General features: G+C 37.4%; 2 protein-coding genes across 3 annotated transcripts in view; both read right to left on the reverse strand.

Annotated features, from left to right (window-relative positions):
- LOC118161497 (macrophage mannose receptor 1-like) overlaps positions 1-8,159 on the reverse strand; it is a 36,126-nt gene extending 27,967 nt beyond the window's left edge. For both annotated transcript variants that reach the window (XM_035316929.1, XM_035316930.1), the window contains exons 1-7: positions 8,008-8,159; positions 6,729-6,902; positions 5,476-5,637; positions 4,427-4,540; positions 2,919-3,065; positions 1,917-2,099; positions 926-1,080 (exon numbers count right to left, since the gene is read on the reverse strand). In XM_035316929.1, the coding sequence (XP_035172820.1) occupies positions 926-1,080; positions 1,917-2,099; positions 2,919-3,065; positions 4,427-4,540; positions 5,476-5,637; positions 6,729-6,902; positions 8,008-8,068 (996 nt within the window). In that variant the 5' untranslated portion in view covers positions 8,069-8,159. The remainder of the gene's footprint in view (positions 1-925; positions 1,081-1,916; positions 2,100-2,918; positions 3,066-4,426; positions 4,541-5,475; positions 5,638-6,728; positions 6,903-8,007) is intronic.
- A 2,947-nt stretch (positions 8,160-11,106) lies between these two features.
- Positions 11,107-17,685, reverse strand: part of LOC118161496 (macrophage mannose receptor 1-like) — a 34,986-nt gene continuing 28,407 nt past the window's right edge. The window contains exons 25-30 of the mRNA XM_035316927.1: positions 17,375-17,540; positions 16,582-16,734; positions 16,037-16,153; positions 13,773-13,934; positions 12,495-12,527; positions 11,107-11,736 (exon numbers count right to left, since the gene is read on the reverse strand). Of these exons, the coding sequence (XP_035172818.1) occupies positions 11,582-11,736; positions 12,495-12,527; positions 13,773-13,934; positions 16,037-16,153; positions 16,582-16,734; positions 17,375-17,540 (786 nt within the window). The 3' untranslated portion in view covers positions 11,107-11,581. The remainder of the gene's footprint in view (positions 11,737-12,494; positions 12,528-13,772; positions 13,935-16,036; positions 16,154-16,581; positions 16,735-17,374; positions 17,541-17,685) is intronic.

The following is a 17,685-nucleotide window of genomic DNA, read 5'->3' on the forward strand; positions in this document are numbered from 1 at the left end:
TGCAAATCTAAGTGTGTGACAGTAAATCCTATTATTTCATTAATCAGAGAAGAAACTGAAAATGATTGCTTTCTTTCAAAAATGGAATTATGTAAAAATAAAATTGAAAGTAAAGCTTTTTTTTTTTTTCATAAAATCTGGTTTAGGGTCAATTCTTTTATCGCCTAATAGTGACAAACATTAATAACGTGTCTAAATAACATTAATAACTGTGTCTGTGTCTGTGACAGCCACGTTCTGTGACAACGTTCTACAGCATATCAGTTGTTCATTTTCAATTTATTTATTTTTTAAAGTCCATGACACTTTTTGTGTGTGTTTGTGTCTGTGTGTATGTGTGTACTTGTGTGTCCATGTGTCTAATAAGCCAAACAAGCACTTGGCAAGAAAATAAAGTCTGAAAGACAAACTGTGAGAAACACTATAGGGTTTTAGGTTAGATTATTTGGCAGGTATGTGTAACTGTTCTCATTACATTACAGCTGAATAACCATGCCCTAATGCCAGGTCTTCATGCCTTAATGAAATGACACTGAGAAACTTAATGGTCTATCAGACTGGAAGACAAGGTATGCCAATAGCATCTTTGATAACCACATAGCATATTACTTGCTCATTCTCCTCCCTATCCAGAGCTACAACCTTTTTCATTGCTGCAGCCAGCAGAATAAGGCTAACGTAAATCTTTTGAACCTGGCTTTGTACCAGGTAAGAAATTTCAAAACATAGCATTAGGAAAATAATGCCTTTCTCTTTCTGATCTTCCCCATACTCTGAAGTCTCATCTGGTTGATGCTAAATTTATGGGGGAAATTATTTTAAGCTAAGATATAAAAAGTTTCCTGAACAAGTATGTAGGGATAAGTGACTTCAGTTTGAGGCAGTTATTAGCTTGCATTTCTACACAATGGCTGCATATTTATACCTGCCCCTTCATAACAACACAGTCCTCTAGACCACTCATGTAGGTGGGTTGTCTGCGCTGCCATCTGGTGAATGTCACAGGAGTCCCATCACTCCACTCAAAATAGAAGTGAGCCTTCAGGTCATTCAGACCCAGCCATAGCTCTTCTGTTGGCTCTGAAACATGAAAAGAGACAGGTTTGCTTACGGTCTGCTATGCAATACCATGAATGCTTCCAAACCCATAACAAATAGTGACTGATAAAAGCTGGTATGTGGTACATGAGAGGTGATTTTGTGCTTCAACAAAAGCACTGGCTTCTGTTCAGGTCTGTAAGAGTGTATGTGTCTTAGCCTCAGATGCCATCCAAGAATCCTGAAAATTAATAAACATATGGCTTTTTATGACTAGCAGAAGATTTTTGCAAACTTTCTGAGTGCCTATGACTTGGTAAAACAAAATACTTGGAGCAGGGAGTGTAGGACAAGGAGAGGCTGTGTGTGTCCTGCCAGATCATACTGAACATGACATGAAGGCATTTGTCAAAACATGTCTTTAACAGAGGAGCATGGGAGGTTCTGTAATGGCCAACCAGTGGTGGTCACTAGGTCCAGCATGTAAGGCAAGTGTCAGGACTGGTTGCTACAGATCCAAAGAAAATCAAAAATGTTATTTTCTAGGAAGAAGATATAGCAAGAGGTTAACCTCAGCAAGAAGTTAAATTTCGTTTAGATTTGGAGCTCATTTCTGAACCAATTAACATAGCAAAAATGAAAAATACTGTGATTTTTGGAGGTTTATATGTGTCTCTGTTAGGAATAGATTTCTTTTTCTTTTCCTGCTTTAAAATGTTTTAAAATGTAGATTATATCTTGATAAATATATATAATTGTTTACATAACTGCATCATCAAGAACACTTCATCTTGTGACATTTCAGAGAAAGCATTAATATTTAAGGAAGTCCAGCTTTTATATTACAGACCAGGCAAAGAAACTACATGCGTACTCACTGTTATCAAGCTGTGACACTAAAAAGCTGTACTCAGCGATGTTGTGGACACTTGCCAAATCTCCATCTTGCCTCTTACATGAAGTCAGAGCATCCTTCCATGTTTTGGGTTCTCTCTGAATGCTGTAACAGTAGCCTGCATAAGGCCACCAACCATCTGTGCATTTAATAGGTCTCAGTTCCTCTAAAATTAAAGCACACATTTTCAGCATAATTTCATAAAGAGGAAAATAAAGAACACTAGAATGAGGTCTCTCTAGCACTTTTTAAAGGTAGTACAATATGCATAAACATAAAGCTGCAGTTAGACATGCAAATACATTCAAATGAAAAACAAATGTCATTAAGGCACAGTATGCTCAATATGCAAATAGAGTGATAAGTCTTCCAATGTTAAGTAGAGCATCACTGAAAATTGCCCACATTATGTCAGAGATGCAATTTAAAATTATACTCCGGGAGGAAAGAGAGAATGAAGCTCTCTTTTCTTCCTGCTATAAGAGCAGTTTTTAACATTCCCAGATGACAGCCTCTAGCAGATCCTTCCTGCATGGGTCATATCCATAGACACACAGTTGTGTTATCGAAGTCTTAGGTCAGGGTGGGCCATGGACGAAATGCAGCCTGTATGAATACTGCTGCTCCTCCTGCTCTGTGCATATGAACTCATCAGATTGCATAATGTAGTTGAGGAGGATTTTTTACATAAATATTGGAATAATGGTAATTGCTAATTCGAAGCAAATGAAAAGCATAAACTTCCTACTGTATTTATGCAAATGTAATTGTGGACACTGGTTAGTGTGACAAAGCAGCGTCTATCAGTTTCACTAAAATGAATGATAGAACGAGGGAACAAAAAAAATAACATTCTCCTACGGATGATTAATACATAATGAGAGGTTGAAAAATAATGTTGCATACCTTTGTGTCTTGCAGGTCTTTATAGACTGCTCTTTCTGGAGGTTAGAGAAAAATCTTTATATTTATTTGACTAACTTACCCTTGGGTATACTCTCAGGTTTTGAACTGAAGTTTCTCTTTTTACAGATGTAGCCAAGTCTCTGGTTACATGCTTGGTTTTCCCATTTAGCGTTCAGTCTGGGATTCATCACCCCACAGATTTTCCCAGGGGCTGAGAAAGGATTTCCTTTGAGTAAGAGAGAAAATAGAAATTCACAACAAATATAAACAAAAGATCAACAAAAAGATCACATTATCAGCAGGATGCTGTTTTTGGTCTATGTTTTGAGAGTGGAGTATGTACATTGGGTGAGATGAATGACACTGTCTTGATTTCATTCTAGGATAATATTAGGAACTTTCTAGATCTTTTCCTGATATCCTGGTACTCATAGACAGAACAGCTGAAACTAAGCCTTTGTTCTGTTTCAAAAACTTCCTAACTAAAAATATTCATCTTTAAATGATATATCTCCAGTATATCTCAAGAATTTCCAGTTCTACTTTCCTATAAAATAGTTTCTCTTTTTTCTGTTGTGGTGTGAAAGAACATATATAAGCAGCAGAGGAAATTGCCTTATACTTTTGAAAACTCGGAGGAGGGTTCCTTTACCACCTTGTAACTTTTTGAAAACAGGAGATGGCTTGAAATATTTATGGCACAAAGAAAACCTAACCAAAAAAAAAAAAAAAAAAAAAAAAAAAAGGAGGGAAATAGGGAAAGAAATGTTATAATGATTTTATTTGCACTGATGCTGAAGTCCCATCAAGCAGATGCAGTGATCCATTATCTCCTGTTAAGAGTTTTCTCTGAAGCATCATTCATCTGAGTAAACAAGTTGGGGTCTAGATCTAGGCAATGTGGTTTGTACTCTGATGTAGCAGGAGACAAAGTGATGACCTTGTACCAAAACTGCTGGTGCTGAAGGAATGAGGGAACATGACTGGGTAGTGACCAAATTACTGTCCTTACTGCCCTGGCAGTGGCAAACCCCACACCCATCACCCACACCTCTGCCACCAGCTCTGGGCTGCTTCTCCTCCTCTCTGGGTGATCTTTCTCCCCACATGTGAGGAGCATCACAAGTCCACCCTTGTCTCTATTCTTACAGGTGGCCCAGTGCTGCTTTGCATGTAGTGTTGATGAATTATGAACTGGCTTTCAATAATATTTAGAATTTGTCCAGACAGCATAGTGCCATGATTTCCTAAACACTTTGCTACTTTTGGAAGGGTTGATTTAAATTTATATTCTTGGATAACATGTTATGGAAAAATTCTGATCTCTGATCTGCAGGGTTATACATCACTCCAAAAGAGACTCTCCATTCATAAACAAGCTCTTTGCTTATATGAGAAAATAGAAGAACCAGCTATAACGGATTTCCACAGTGAACTTTGTCATTTGAAAATGTACTATTAAAAATAAAGGGTTAGGTCTTTGGCTATTGAAAATCAGCATGGTTCACCCTGAAATAAAAGCAGCTACGGTAGTTTTTAGTTGATTTCTTGTCAGAATCCATTCAAAGATTATAAAATAGTTCTTACCTGGGGCCCAGTTTAAATATCTGAAAGGTCTGCCTCCAGCCCATTGCCATCCAATGTTGAAATTCAAAGTGTTCAATCCAATCCAGAAAGCAAAACTGAATTTTTTAGTTAATTCTAAATTAGAAAAGAAAGTCATGGTACCACCCTATTCTCATTATTAACAGTACATCTAAAAGAAATAAAGTCAAAAGTAATTTACATTTCTTAGTTTAGACCAGCTTAGACCAAAATACTGCTTTCCACATTAATGAAATTCACAGATTAAAAAAGTAAGATTTGTAAATGAATTAATGTAAAGATAGCAAATCTTATCTTGGTAGCAAAAATGACAAATCAACATCTGATTTTACTACTTATTAAGAAATTAAATCTCTCACTCTGCCACAAGTCCCTTTTTCATTACAGAATAAGAGATATTAAATAATAATAAAAATAAATAAATAAATATTTTCATAAGAGTATTGCACTAAAATATTTCTGTAACATATTTCATGGAGTAAACACATCAAAAAGCTTAACAAGACAGTGTGCTGGCAATGCTTTTGTATGTAAATGTATCCACAGATCTAGCTACCATCATATATTACCATTTATTTCCTCTATATTATTAAAAATAATCCTTGAACCACAGAGGAAAGAGGTACATTTGAGGAACAGTCAACAGTCCTGCTTGGGAATGAGTGCACCAATGGGGAAGGCAAGAAGGCAAATGGAGGAAACCTTCCCTAATGGAGCAAGCTGTAGAAGATGTAGCAACTTCTGCCGGGAGTGCAAAGGTGGAATGGGGCCTCTTTCTTCCCAGAACTGATTCAGGACCAGTCCTTCCCCCCACTCCAAAAACAAGCAAACAAACAAACAAACAAAAAACTGCTAATGTAAAGGCACAGAGCACCTCCCTTTTGTCTTCTGCCAAACCACCCCTGACAGCCTGTCTTCTTCACTGAGCTAGAAGAAGACAAGGCAGCCAACTTTGTCTTGTAGAACTCTGGGGCAAGCACAGCTCCCATGCATAACTTACGGTTTTACAGCCCTGTTCTTTATCATTTTACCTCCTACATATGCTTGCTCATGTGTCTCTGTGATGCTTAATAGTTCTGCATTTTGCTGCTGACAACTCTTCCTTGCTTGGTGCCATGTTAGAGACGATTCTGAGTTTATCTGATAGTAAATGCCAGTTGAAGCATCTTCTGTCCAAAATCTTTCTGTGTCATCTGGAAGAAGAAGTGAAATTGAATGCTGCTGTTAGGGTATTGGCGTTGCGTCAACTAAAAGCAAATGAAGTATGTGAAGCTGCAAAAGTTATAAAAATGCACGGTATTGACTGGATGGTATCATCAAGTCTAAAACACCAGAAAAATTGAAATTGGATTAGTCATCAAATAAAAACTATATATTTTTAATTAAAATCTTATTTAAAAATTGTAAGTTTTTAGAAGGTATGAGACTATGCAATATTTGTTTTTTTCACAAAATGGGTATTAATACTAGGTAAACCAGGAACATCTGTATATTAAAGAAGAAAAAAAAATCCTGGATGAAGTCAAAGGAAGAACTATGACACTGGAGGCTCTCCAGGAGAGGAATTCCCTCTTAGTTCATCATCAAAAGAAGTAGCTTCTTCAGACATTGGAGTACCTGGCCCTTGACAGTCCAAGGAGCTATAAAAGTGGTCTGTGTAACACCAATCTGCAGAAAATCAGCAATCTTTGTTTGCAGAACAACTCAAAGCCTTGTGAAACTGTTGTGCTATTGGGAAAGCAGTTGGCAAGGAAAACAAATCAGTCTGTGTTCTGAGGTAGAGGAATCCCAAGCATAGGTTTAGTATAAAGATGGCAGAGGAGGATAATTTTAGCAGCAGCATTTTCATGTAGGCTAGCCTTAGAAGACAAAAACAAAACAGGATACGTATATTAAGGGAGAAATATATATGTATATTAGTGTAAGGAAGATAACAGTCTAGATTCAAGCTGGTCATGCTATGCACTTAAGCCACAAAATGAGACATCTAAGAGCCTCCTCAGTTCTTTGGTCCCTGAAGAGAAACAAGAACCTTCATCAGTAAAGTCAGAACCTGGGTGGGCTGAACCATGCTCTGGAGGGACCTGTTCCTCTCCACTCACTTTAGAGGGAGCACTTGGCTACTGGAGCTAATATTCAGACAGTTGTTTTTCACTGGGGCTAGTCTGAAAAGGTTTGACGTGAGGTTGTGAAGCTTGTATCTGATAATAAATCTCATTGCTAGTTCAATAGATGGCTTTCTCAACGCCATTTCATAAGTTAATAAATAAAATTCAGAACTTACTTATTAGTGGACAAAATCCATACAGTTTATCAGCATCAAAGTCTTCAGTTGTTGCACACCAGAACCAGCCATCTGACCTACCAGCATCTGTGCACTCGTTGTATTGTTTGCCTTCAAATTGGAAAGGGAATACACAAGGCTGTCCATTGGCATTTCCTCTTAATGTAAAGGTTTCTAGGGGGAAGAAAGGGTTAAGAGAACCTGTGAAAATGATCATAAACTCATAAATCTGTTTTCCTAGCAATAGATCTAGCAATCTCTCTGCCTATCTAAGTTGAGGGATCATACTATTCTTTTATTATGTTTTTTTTGTTTGTTTGTTTGTTTGTTTTTGTTTTTCAGCTAGAGATTTTAAATAAAATGTTGCATCTTGTCTGCTTTAGGTTTTAAATGTTGTTTTTAGAGTTTGATATACACCTTGTAGGAAAGTCTAATTCTGCCCTGTGATGATAAGCTGTGGCTCCTGCAGACAGAAAAGCCTCAAGTATATCTCATATATAAAGGAGTTCATTGCATGGTAGTAGTCTGTGTAGCTCAGGTTGTGAAAGTCATCACTACACAGTAAAAAGTTTAGTTTTCAGCTGCACATTTCTGTACTTATAGAGCTATTGCAGAATCACCCTCAGCTCAGATTCTTTAAGGATAGCAATGCTTCATCTTTTTAAATTATCACAGTATTGCAGAAGAGTTATTCTATCCTGAAATTTCCGATACATGCTCCCAATCTCACATTCATGCAAACACAGCCATCCACTTTTTTTCTACATACATTATTGCTTTACTGTTTCTCTCTGTATCTATACCCATTGACTGACATATGCCTTTAGGCTAGAACTATTCTTCTAATTCGGTCAGACTGGAGGGGAGGGGCCAATTCTTTCTGCTCTTACCTCACACCTTGAAGTAGAAGAGAAACAGCTAACATGAATATATGTCTCTAAAAACCTGTGATTGATTACTGCAACATGGAGATTATGGGGAGGGTAAATGGAGAGAGCTTCCCCCATCTCCTAACACCCTCCTGTTCACTGCTATCTCTTCTGGTATTTTCACAGAAACACCAGTTTAAATATCCTGCTCTTATTACCTGCTTTCCCCTCAACATTCCCAAATATCCCCCCTTTAATTATCTGAATCCAGAGCCACCAGTATAGTACCTAATATACTCTTTATATCCCTTATCAAATCTGAAAACAAATAAAAATAATCAACACTGTAAAGCTGACCAAGGAAAAGCATTTTCATATCTAGTTTAATGCAAAACCAGCAGGAGACTTACCCAGTGACTGTAATGTACCATGCAAGAGGGAAAGCAAAAACAGGAACTGGGCAAGAGTCATTGCAAATTTTATTTTCCTTTCATTCTTCTACCAAAAGTAGTGTATAAAATCCTTTTGAGTGAGGTTAGTGCAAGTCCTTCCCTCTGTCAAAGGGCTGATGTACTCTGAATAAGGAAATATCCTGTCACATGGCATTTTGAAATAACTGAAGTGCCCATTGCAAACACTGCTCTCTTTGAGGAGCAAGTTGCTTCCAAAACCAGTTTCCATCCTTGTTACTAGAGGTGATAAGCAGAAGGGAAACATTTGTCCTTTCTGTGACTTTGCAAATATTAAAAATGGGTCAGATGTTGAGGTGCTACAAGAGCCAAATCTGTAAAAAAGCAACTTGTGATGAAAAGTGTTGATGAGGAACCTGGAGCGAAATATCAAGGATTAAAAACTCAACCTCTGCTTTTACCCTTACACCTCAGAAGAAGAGGGAGACAAGACCTCAGTGGTTTGGTACATCACGATAGTGTCTCAATAAAAGTCTAGAAGACAGCGTATTTTACAAAATCTGCAGTATTCATTGCATTGTGCATTATTGCTCATTTTGAGGGGTAAAATCTGTGGGGGGTTGTTTGCTTGTTTTCTACACTATTACACTTCTTCACTCCTTGCTTTGATCACAGTTTGATCACAGTTGAGGCTGGGCTGTTTATAACTACTGGTTGAAGATCTGAAGGAAGTGAATATGTTCAATGCCATAGGCTAGTGATAAGTTTTCCTGTATCAGGAGGAAAACTTAGGCCTGCAGTACTTCTGTCAAGCAAAATTATGTATTTGTTTATCTATGAAATTCCTAGCAAGGGAGAAAACTTGCTTTAGAACTAAACCAAAGTAAGCTAAAATCAAAAATGTCCTTTTAATATGTGCCCAAAGTTCTCACCTTAAGACTTATATTGGCCTGGCAATTCTTGTACAACTATGCTGACAAAGTTCTGTTGGCAAATATTCACGTGCAGACAAATCCTGATGTTCCTTCTGTTTATTTGTATCAGTGAAATATAAAGAATTTGTGATTTCTTTAAAAAAATACTGAAAAAAGTGAGAATTAAAATAATCAGTCTGCACATAATGAGGTCTCATAGAAGTTGAACTGAAGATGTCATGGAGGATATATGATCTTTGCTTTTATTTATAAGATGTTAGAAAAAAAATAATGAAAGAGCTGACTGAAGCTGTTGACTTGATTTCTAAAAAGTAGAAAAGAAAAATGTATCAGAAGAAATCTTGCTGGATTTCAGTAAAAGCGAGAAAAAAAATATATATTTTTTTAATAACTATTTTATTTGCAGGTGACTTTCAGGGAGAACATGTCAGCAAAGCGTGGAAGAGCACCCCAAAATGGTAAATCTGAGTGGTATCACAGACAACGTGAAAGAGTCATCAAAACTGAGCTTACTGAGTGAAACCACATTTCTTATACATCTTAAATCACTAAATGAGATGGCTCTGAGAGAGGGGTTCTCGAGGGAAAATATCTGGAGGACATGATTTCTAGCTGGTTCCCTCCTCTGCTTCATAAAATGCAATTGCCAGCCGCACTCTGGTCCAAAGTGGGCTTTAACCTGCCTCAACTGCATGGATGCTTGTAAGGGTTCAGCTCCCCAGCACTGCAGAATGACTGGGGAAGTTCAGTGAAGACACTTAGGCAGGCTAAAAGTTAGCAGAGGAACTGATGCTGGTTACCAGTGTCTCGGGGAGTGTTCTGCGTGCCACATTGTGCTTGTGCCAGAGGCTGGTGTCAGCAGTGTGCTAAACTCTCAATTTTATTTATGCTAAGAAAACTGGGTTCCAGTGCCTAGACAGGAAAATTTATTCCTATTAATGCTTTTAAATTTCTTGCTTGTTCTCCATAGCCTAGAGAAGGCAAGTTGTGTGTAAAATGGTAAGTGCTATGGCTAAGCACTACTCCCCACAAAGTGGCTAGTGAATAATTGGGATTTGCACCTCACCTAAATTCTATGGCTGTTTAATGGCTTAAAGTTTGTCTTCTTGCAGATCCCTCATATAATCTGCTGCATTCCTCAATTTTCAGATCTTTTTTCTTGCATTTAAAAATGGCAAGTTGGTGTTTTCTCAAGCTGAGTGGTGTTTACTCAAGCTGAAATCAAAGATGTGGGGAGATAAGCCCTCCTTTTATTAACAAGTGATTGCTCAGATAGGAGCACCTCCCTTCCCCTTCCTTCAAATGGCCACCAAGGTGCTTGGGAGCAACCATACCTGTCATATTGGCACTCAGCACCTTGGCTGTGGCTTCCTGCTGCATCCACATGAGTAACAAATAGTCCTGGTGATGGTACTGGTGCTTTGCCTGTTGGTAACCTTCAGCAGCATGCAGCTGAAGTGATATTCTAAGTGTTGCCACTTTTTTTTATACTCTACAGTTTATTTTCATTTCCTGTTTAATATTGTGACACTTCTGAGAGACAGCCTTTTGCAATCAGTGCCTAACATGATCAGTGGAGACAAAAGTTGGCTCTGTCGAGCTAAATTGAGCGGAGCCATCACATATGCATGGGAGGCTACAAGGCAAGGCCAGGCCCATGGGAAAGGAAAGTACTGGAAAACTGGGCATTGTACATATGAGAGAGGAGACACCTACTCTCCTCTCTCATACAGCAGTGCTGTATGTTACTCAGGAACTACCAGCACAGTGTAAAGCTGAGAGGACTCTCTGAAAATTATACTAATAAAAACGGTACGCTTTTCTACAACATTAACAGTCAGGAGGAATTAAATGTTAAACCCTTTGGAAAGGCCAAAATATTTTAATTTATATTATTGAATGTATTACAGTTAACAATCATATTCATAGACTGCAAAAATAAAGAAAAGGGAAAGAAAAGAAAAAATATATACGCCTGAGCCTGAAAGAAAGAGAAAGAGAGAGAGGTACAGGGTATGGAATGTTTTCCATTGCAGAAAATGAAATCGGCAAAGTTTTATATCCCAAAGTTACCTGAGACAAGTATACGAAGGCCCAAGCCCCATTTTCATGCTAAAGAGGATGCAGCTATAAGGAACAATAAAACAGGTGGACAGGTGCAGTGAAGTTTATGGAGCAAAAGGATTTTGTGATTTCAACACAGTTGGGCTCTTCTTATTTTTTGAGTTCTTAGCACATTCACAAAGTGCTAAGTTCACAAATCCAGTTCTAAATAATAATAATATTTTATTGAACTTTTATTCTCAGTAGTTGACTTTTATTTTTTTTTTCAGTATGTTCCTTTTTTCTTGACAATTTATTCACACTGATGTTTTTGCTAAGATGTTTAAGAGTAACATCTTGACTTTTAAAAAAGTACAACATAAATCACTAATTCTGGTTTGGGAAAATATGCATGATACAAAAGTCTGCTATTGCAAAAAGAGACAGAGGGCTTGATTTAAAATTGCAGGTGTCCTCATTGGAGAGTTTCAACAGATATAATTTTGTAATGTAACTTGCTCCTCTAAATTAGTATGTGCCACAGGACCCATTCTCACCGGTTCCTTAATGACCAAACCCATAATTTTAGAATTGTTTCATTGACTGTATCTCTTGATAGATGTTTTTGTCTTCTTTTTCTTGTAGAAGTAGATTACCATGCCAGCTCCAAGAAGAGAGAGAATAGCCAAGACAAGGAGAGGCCAAACAGAGAGATGAACAGGTGAATGAGTCTCTTCATTCCTTTCCTTGTCTGAAATGAATGCATATTACTGTGAGACACCCTATTTGTTTATTATTATTATTATTATTCAATGTAAAACATGAAAAACAAGGAGCTCTTCTCTCCTGTCTGAACTTGGCATCTGTTCAGAGCATATCTGAGCTCTGAGATCAGTTGTTGCTGATCAGTAGCCAGATCACTTTTGCTAATGCTAATATGCTCTCAGTGGATCTGGACTACAGTGATACATGGAAGTATCACTTTTGCAGTATCTTCCAGTGCCTTAATGAGAGAATGGGGGAAAAATTCAAGACCTTTGGTACATAAAGAGCAGATCTTGAGAGCCACAATTTTAACAGTCATGACTTAGGTCATGCTTTAGGTCACATTTATATATAGCTAAAGGGTACTAATCATTTGGAAATCAATTTTACGATATTTTTCTGTCAGATTATTTACAATAATACCTGGAATCAATTTGCATATGTGTATACATATATAGGTTTTTACAGCCAAGTTAAAGCTCTCTGTCTGTTCTCAATGTTAGTCACTGGTTGGATCACTGCTGAGCTTGTCAGCTCAGGGTTAGCCCTGTGGCAATCCAGTCACCCAAGAACTCATGTGCATGTGGGATTATCCTGAGAGATTTATAACCATGCATCTCAGTAACTGTCAACAAGGTTTGTTCTCTAAAAAGGGATGATTGGGAAAAACTCATTTTAAGGTTTTTGTTTGTTTGTTTGTTTTCCTATTTAAATTTTCTCTAATTTTCTTATGAAAGATCTTACCTTTCTCATGTAGAGGACTTCCACTTGGCTCAACTTCAACGAATATCAGAGAGAAACAATATAACACTTCATTAGAATTCATAAGTTTGACTGTTTCACTAAAATTATACAGGAACAAAACAAAACAAACAAAAAAAACAACTGAAGTATTACCATTGTGTTATTGTCATATATGTCTATAAAAGGCATCATAATTTAAGCAAAAAATAAGTTGCTAAGGTTTTGCCTTCCTATGTAACATTAGTAAACTATTCGTTAAAATCTTTATTTTGTTTTAATATTTACTAACAAATAATGACTTTTTTTTCTATGTTCATTCAAAAGTAACTTCATATTTTTCTTCTAATATTAGTTTTAGGCAGGGAATAGCTGTATATTAGAATATCTTATGATTCCATGGATGGATTTTAGTGCTTTTTGTTTTAGTTAGCTTTTATTTGCTCGTAATATTTTATATTTTTTTTCACAGAAACTAGGACGTTAACTATTGATACCATTATTCTTTTGGTTATTTGTATACAGTCCCAACATATCTATAAAAAGAAATAACATATTTCAAACCTCAGAAAGGAATGGCTGAATTATAATTTGTAAGTTCTTAGTAAAATCTTAATGGCAGTTAACTGATTTACTGCCAAGGACAGGCGTATTTAAAGATGAAAATTAAAAGTGCATTGGGGATAACTGCGTCTTGGTTGTATTTTTAATCTCTCTCTCTCCAAATTTTTTCCAGAAATACTGATTTGACAGGTTCTGTAGTGAGTTTCTTGAAATCTTCTTTTAACAGGAAAGTTCTCTTGATATTGCAACACAACCAGCTGTTCTATTAGTATTCCTGGGGCACTTTGAGGTTATTGAATCAGGTCCAATATTACACTGTTATTTGATGTTGGGTAGTAATGTAATTTTTGAGTACAATAAGCTTGAAAAGGAACCTTGAATATTCAAACAAAATCTTCCTTTAATGATTATAAAAATTCTGTCAATACTTAGTTCCTGGAAAAGTTATAAGTTCGGACAAGTGTTTTACAGGTGCCATACTAATATCTGTGTTAGGTATTCAAAAGTCTTCTAAAAGTCTCGTTCACAATCTAGAGTGTATACAGCACATTGCCATATTCCCATGTGAGAGCAGACATTACTGCAAACATAGGCAATTACAAATATCTAGAAAAGTGGAATACGCCAAACCAAACCATCAGAAATTACTTCCAGACTTGTTGTAGAGGAGTACAACAGTTACTAGTAAACAGATCTATTCTGTTCCTAAAGACTTACCTTTGTTTTTTTTGCAGATAAATCCTTTTTCAGAAGAGCAATCGGTGTTGTCCCAGTAACCAAGTGGTGCAGTCATTTCCACACAGTTGTGCTCCACACTGGACTCTTTCTCCTCCCAGTTAACAAAGTCCACTGCAGCATTGTCTAGCCACAACCACTGGTCTAAAGAGCAACATATAGATTAACACATTTTTGAAAAAATTCCATGAGATATAAAACTTCTCAGTAAATTATTTCAAAAAATGCATTAATCTATTTTTTCATTAGAAGACCACATCAGTTTTCTTTCTAGAAGGTTCTTGAAGGAAGGCGGCTTGGGAAATGCTACCCCAAAACAGTAGAGAATTATTACAGGTATTATAGTGTTTCATTAATTGGCATCCAAAATAACTATAGACAGAATGAGAAATTGTAGAGTACAACAGACTTCATTAAAGTTACAACTGAAAAAAAAGGTTTTTAAGTATTTGAGTTCTGGAAATTGCTAAAGTTGTCCATATTACAAAAGTAGTGCCACAGCATGGAATATTAGAAATGAGACTGCTAGAATTTGAGTGCCATTCATCGTGAGTTCACGTTTGTGCATAAAGACCTTATGAAAAGGCAGTGGATTACTGTAGGAGAAATAATTCATTATTTTCACAGATAAATCATTTAATAAAATACTACTTAATAGCAAAATAAGTCTTTTGATTGTATGCTGCATGCTTCTGTATGCTTCTTCTAGAAATCTCCTTTAAATTTACTATGTAATTATCTTCTAGATAGAATTGGCTGCAGGATATTTTTTTGCTATTGGTCAGGTTATCCATACCTGCAATATCACTTACAGGTTAACTAAATTGAGGAATCAGTGTTCATCTGGCTATCAATAAATCTACAGAAAAAAAAAAAAAAAAAATATAAAAAAAAAAAAAAAACTTAAATCTTTACTACATGCCCTGAACAGTTTGTATATATTGAAGAAAAGCTCCATACGCATATGGAGCACCCTGCATTAGAGTGATACTGACTAGGTGAGCAATTTTCCAGTACAGTGTTCTTGTAGGAATTTATGAACAGACAGACTCTGTTTGGTGCTTTGGAAATATCCACAGTCATGCTGTAACTTGTTGGATCTAGAATTTATTCTTCACTCAGAGGGTGGTGAGGCAATGGAACAGGTTGCCCAGAGAGGTTGTGGATGTCCCATTCCTGGAGGTGTTCAAGGCCAGGTTAGATGAGGCCCTGAGCAACCTGATCTAGTGGGTGGCATCCCTGTCTACAGCAGGGGGTTGGAATTGGATGATCCTTGAAGTCCCTTCCAACCCAAGCCATGCTATGATTCTGTGATCTATGTGAATGGACAGTTGACCAACTTCTGACCACCACTAGGAACAGATTGTAGATCAACACAATGTATATAAAATGTCTAGAGAGGAGAGGTAAAAGGGTGGGCAGAACATTTGTATAGCTATTTATACAGATAGTGACCAAATTGATAAGAGAACATTTGAATCATCCAAGTTTTGATAGCTATTGCACTTTTTTATTTTTCTCACTTAGGAAGAAGCCTGGTCCTTTTCAAAGCAGGCCATCACCATGTTTTTAGAGGACAACACTGTTTTTAGAGGAAAGTATACTCAAACAGTTAAAATGCCAGTAGCGTCCCATCTTTCTTCGTGGAGACAGTAACAGGTCACAATAATCATTGTGACTTTTTGCACTTTTTGACTATTGGGTCGATTTGAACTCACATCCTGGGTCTGAGCTTTTTCTAGCATTTCCGGGGTGGTAGTGAGCAACATGATGTGGAAGTCAGCCAGATCATTCAGCCTAATTACAATATATACATTTTTTCACAATGGGAAGACTGAGGTCAAAAACCCAGAAGAGACATCCTGAGTAAGGCACAACTCAGAACAAATCTGATAACTAAAATTTGAAGATTGTGTCAGAGAGGCAGGAAGTTTCTTTTCTTCCTGGAGGATCAGGGAGGTTACTTCCTCCCAGAGCATTCAATAATGTTCTCCAGGAGACAGAAGCATCATCATAGTGTTCATTTCATTAGTGTAAATTATCTGGCAGCTCAGGTGATAGGATAAACATTTTGTATCAAATAAGGACCATCCTATTGTCATGAATTATATCTCTCTATATATTGCTGTTAAGCATTAAAAAGGTAAAATTAGATGTTGCATTTTTTTTGTAAAAGTAAAGTTATCCTCATTTTTTTTAATGTTAGAAAAGCATTTTTAAATTAAATATTGAAAGTAAGACGTTACCCTCCACATTTCTGTAAAGTCCTATCCAGAAGCCTCCTACTTTGTTTGCAAGTGGTTGTACCATATGGATCAGAAAGTCAGATTCATCCATGTTTTCTACTGAAACCAAGGTAGCACCTGAAAGGCATTAATAAGCAAACAACCATAACCTACATGAGCAACTACTAAAATGACCTCCTCTTTTAAGTCTGTAAAAATGGAAAATTCCAAAATCTTTATGCATGCTGGCTTCACCCATTTCTTCTCCAAAAGCTGGACTCAACAATCCTTCTGGGTCCTTTCCAGCTTGGGATAGTCTATGATTTTATGATTCTTGTGGAGGACAGAGCCCTGCAAGTGCTTGGTGGCCATGGTTCCCCACCACTTCACTCAGGATGGAGCCCTAGAGGCCAGAGACTGAAAGGGAGCTGCTGCACCCCTTCTAAATCTGCAGATTTAGGTATAAATAAAGTATTTAAATGATCTTTTAAAAACCATCTTTTTACTTTTTTTGTGTTTTGCATAAATTTCTACAAATCTTCTCAGTAGGCAGAGAAGCCTCTCACCGAACCGAGTGCACTCAAGGGAAGCCAGGGCCCAGGTTGTCGCAGCTGACGCTTCGATGTAGTAGCAGTGGCCGTGGTAAGGGATCCAAGCTTGAAGGCCAGCTGATTCGGGGCAGTCTCCAGGCAGCTGAGCAGGGTCAGTAGGAGCTACAACTAAAGATGACATATGGTCTGAAATTGGTATTGTATTATGAGCAACCCACCAAGCAGAACATGTGCATAAATAGGGTGGGATTTCTTCCACTAAGCATTAACTTCCTAGACCTCTGCTTCTGACTGTTCCTCCAGACCCCCCAGACCAGACAATGGGGAAAGCTAAGCAGTCAGCAGTGCGAAATGTCTTACTTCTCCAATCACATTTCTCAGGACAAGGAAGCAAAACACATCCTGCAATACCGAACTAAGTGGCTTGTAGTACTGTGAGGAAAACAAACCCTGAGAAATGATGACACCAATGCCAAATCTATATTCTCACATCACAGCAGGCTCTCATAGCCTAATGAGTACTGCAGTCCCACATCATACAGCTGCCTGCTGTCTGTTTGCAGTCACTAGAGGAAGGTGCCATCAGTGGAGCAAACCTCCACCAAATCAATGCAACTCCTATTCACTTCTGTTGGTCTGCAGGTCTTGCACTGCATTCAATGACCAAACGTACAGCTGGAAAATTTAACTTGGAAGCTCCCTTGAATCTCATATATGGAACAGTCTATATTATGCAACCTTAAAAGTCCAAGGAGAGAAAACAACACACTTCTACAAAATCATACAAATTGTACATTCATTTGCTTACCGTCTGACATCTTACAAACTGAGAAGTAGCTTTCATTGCAGGATGCTGTTTTCCAGGTACCATCAAGGTCTAGATAGACACAACCATTTTTCTCCTTTGGCTCCCCTGCTGCCCACTTAGTGAATTTGGTTTTCCAGTTATCAATCCATTTGTAATAGCTCCCAGTCTGAAAACAGTTAAGTTTGGGTAATTTTGGTAAGTTTTTGTTAAAATTATGGGGGGGAAGCAGACAAATGTACAATTTGGATGAGTCTGTAGAAACCTTGATGGTACCTGGAAAACAGCATCCTGCAATGAACGCTACTTCTCAG

Source organism: Oxyura jamaicensis, chromosome 2, assembly GCF_011077185.1.
Source record: "Oxyura jamaicensis isolate SHBP4307 breed ruddy duck chromosome 2, BPBGC_Ojam_1.0, whole genome shotgun sequence".
In the NCBI taxonomy this organism is placed as follows: Eukaryota; Metazoa; Chordata; class Aves; order Anseriformes; family Anatidae; genus Oxyura; species Oxyura jamaicensis.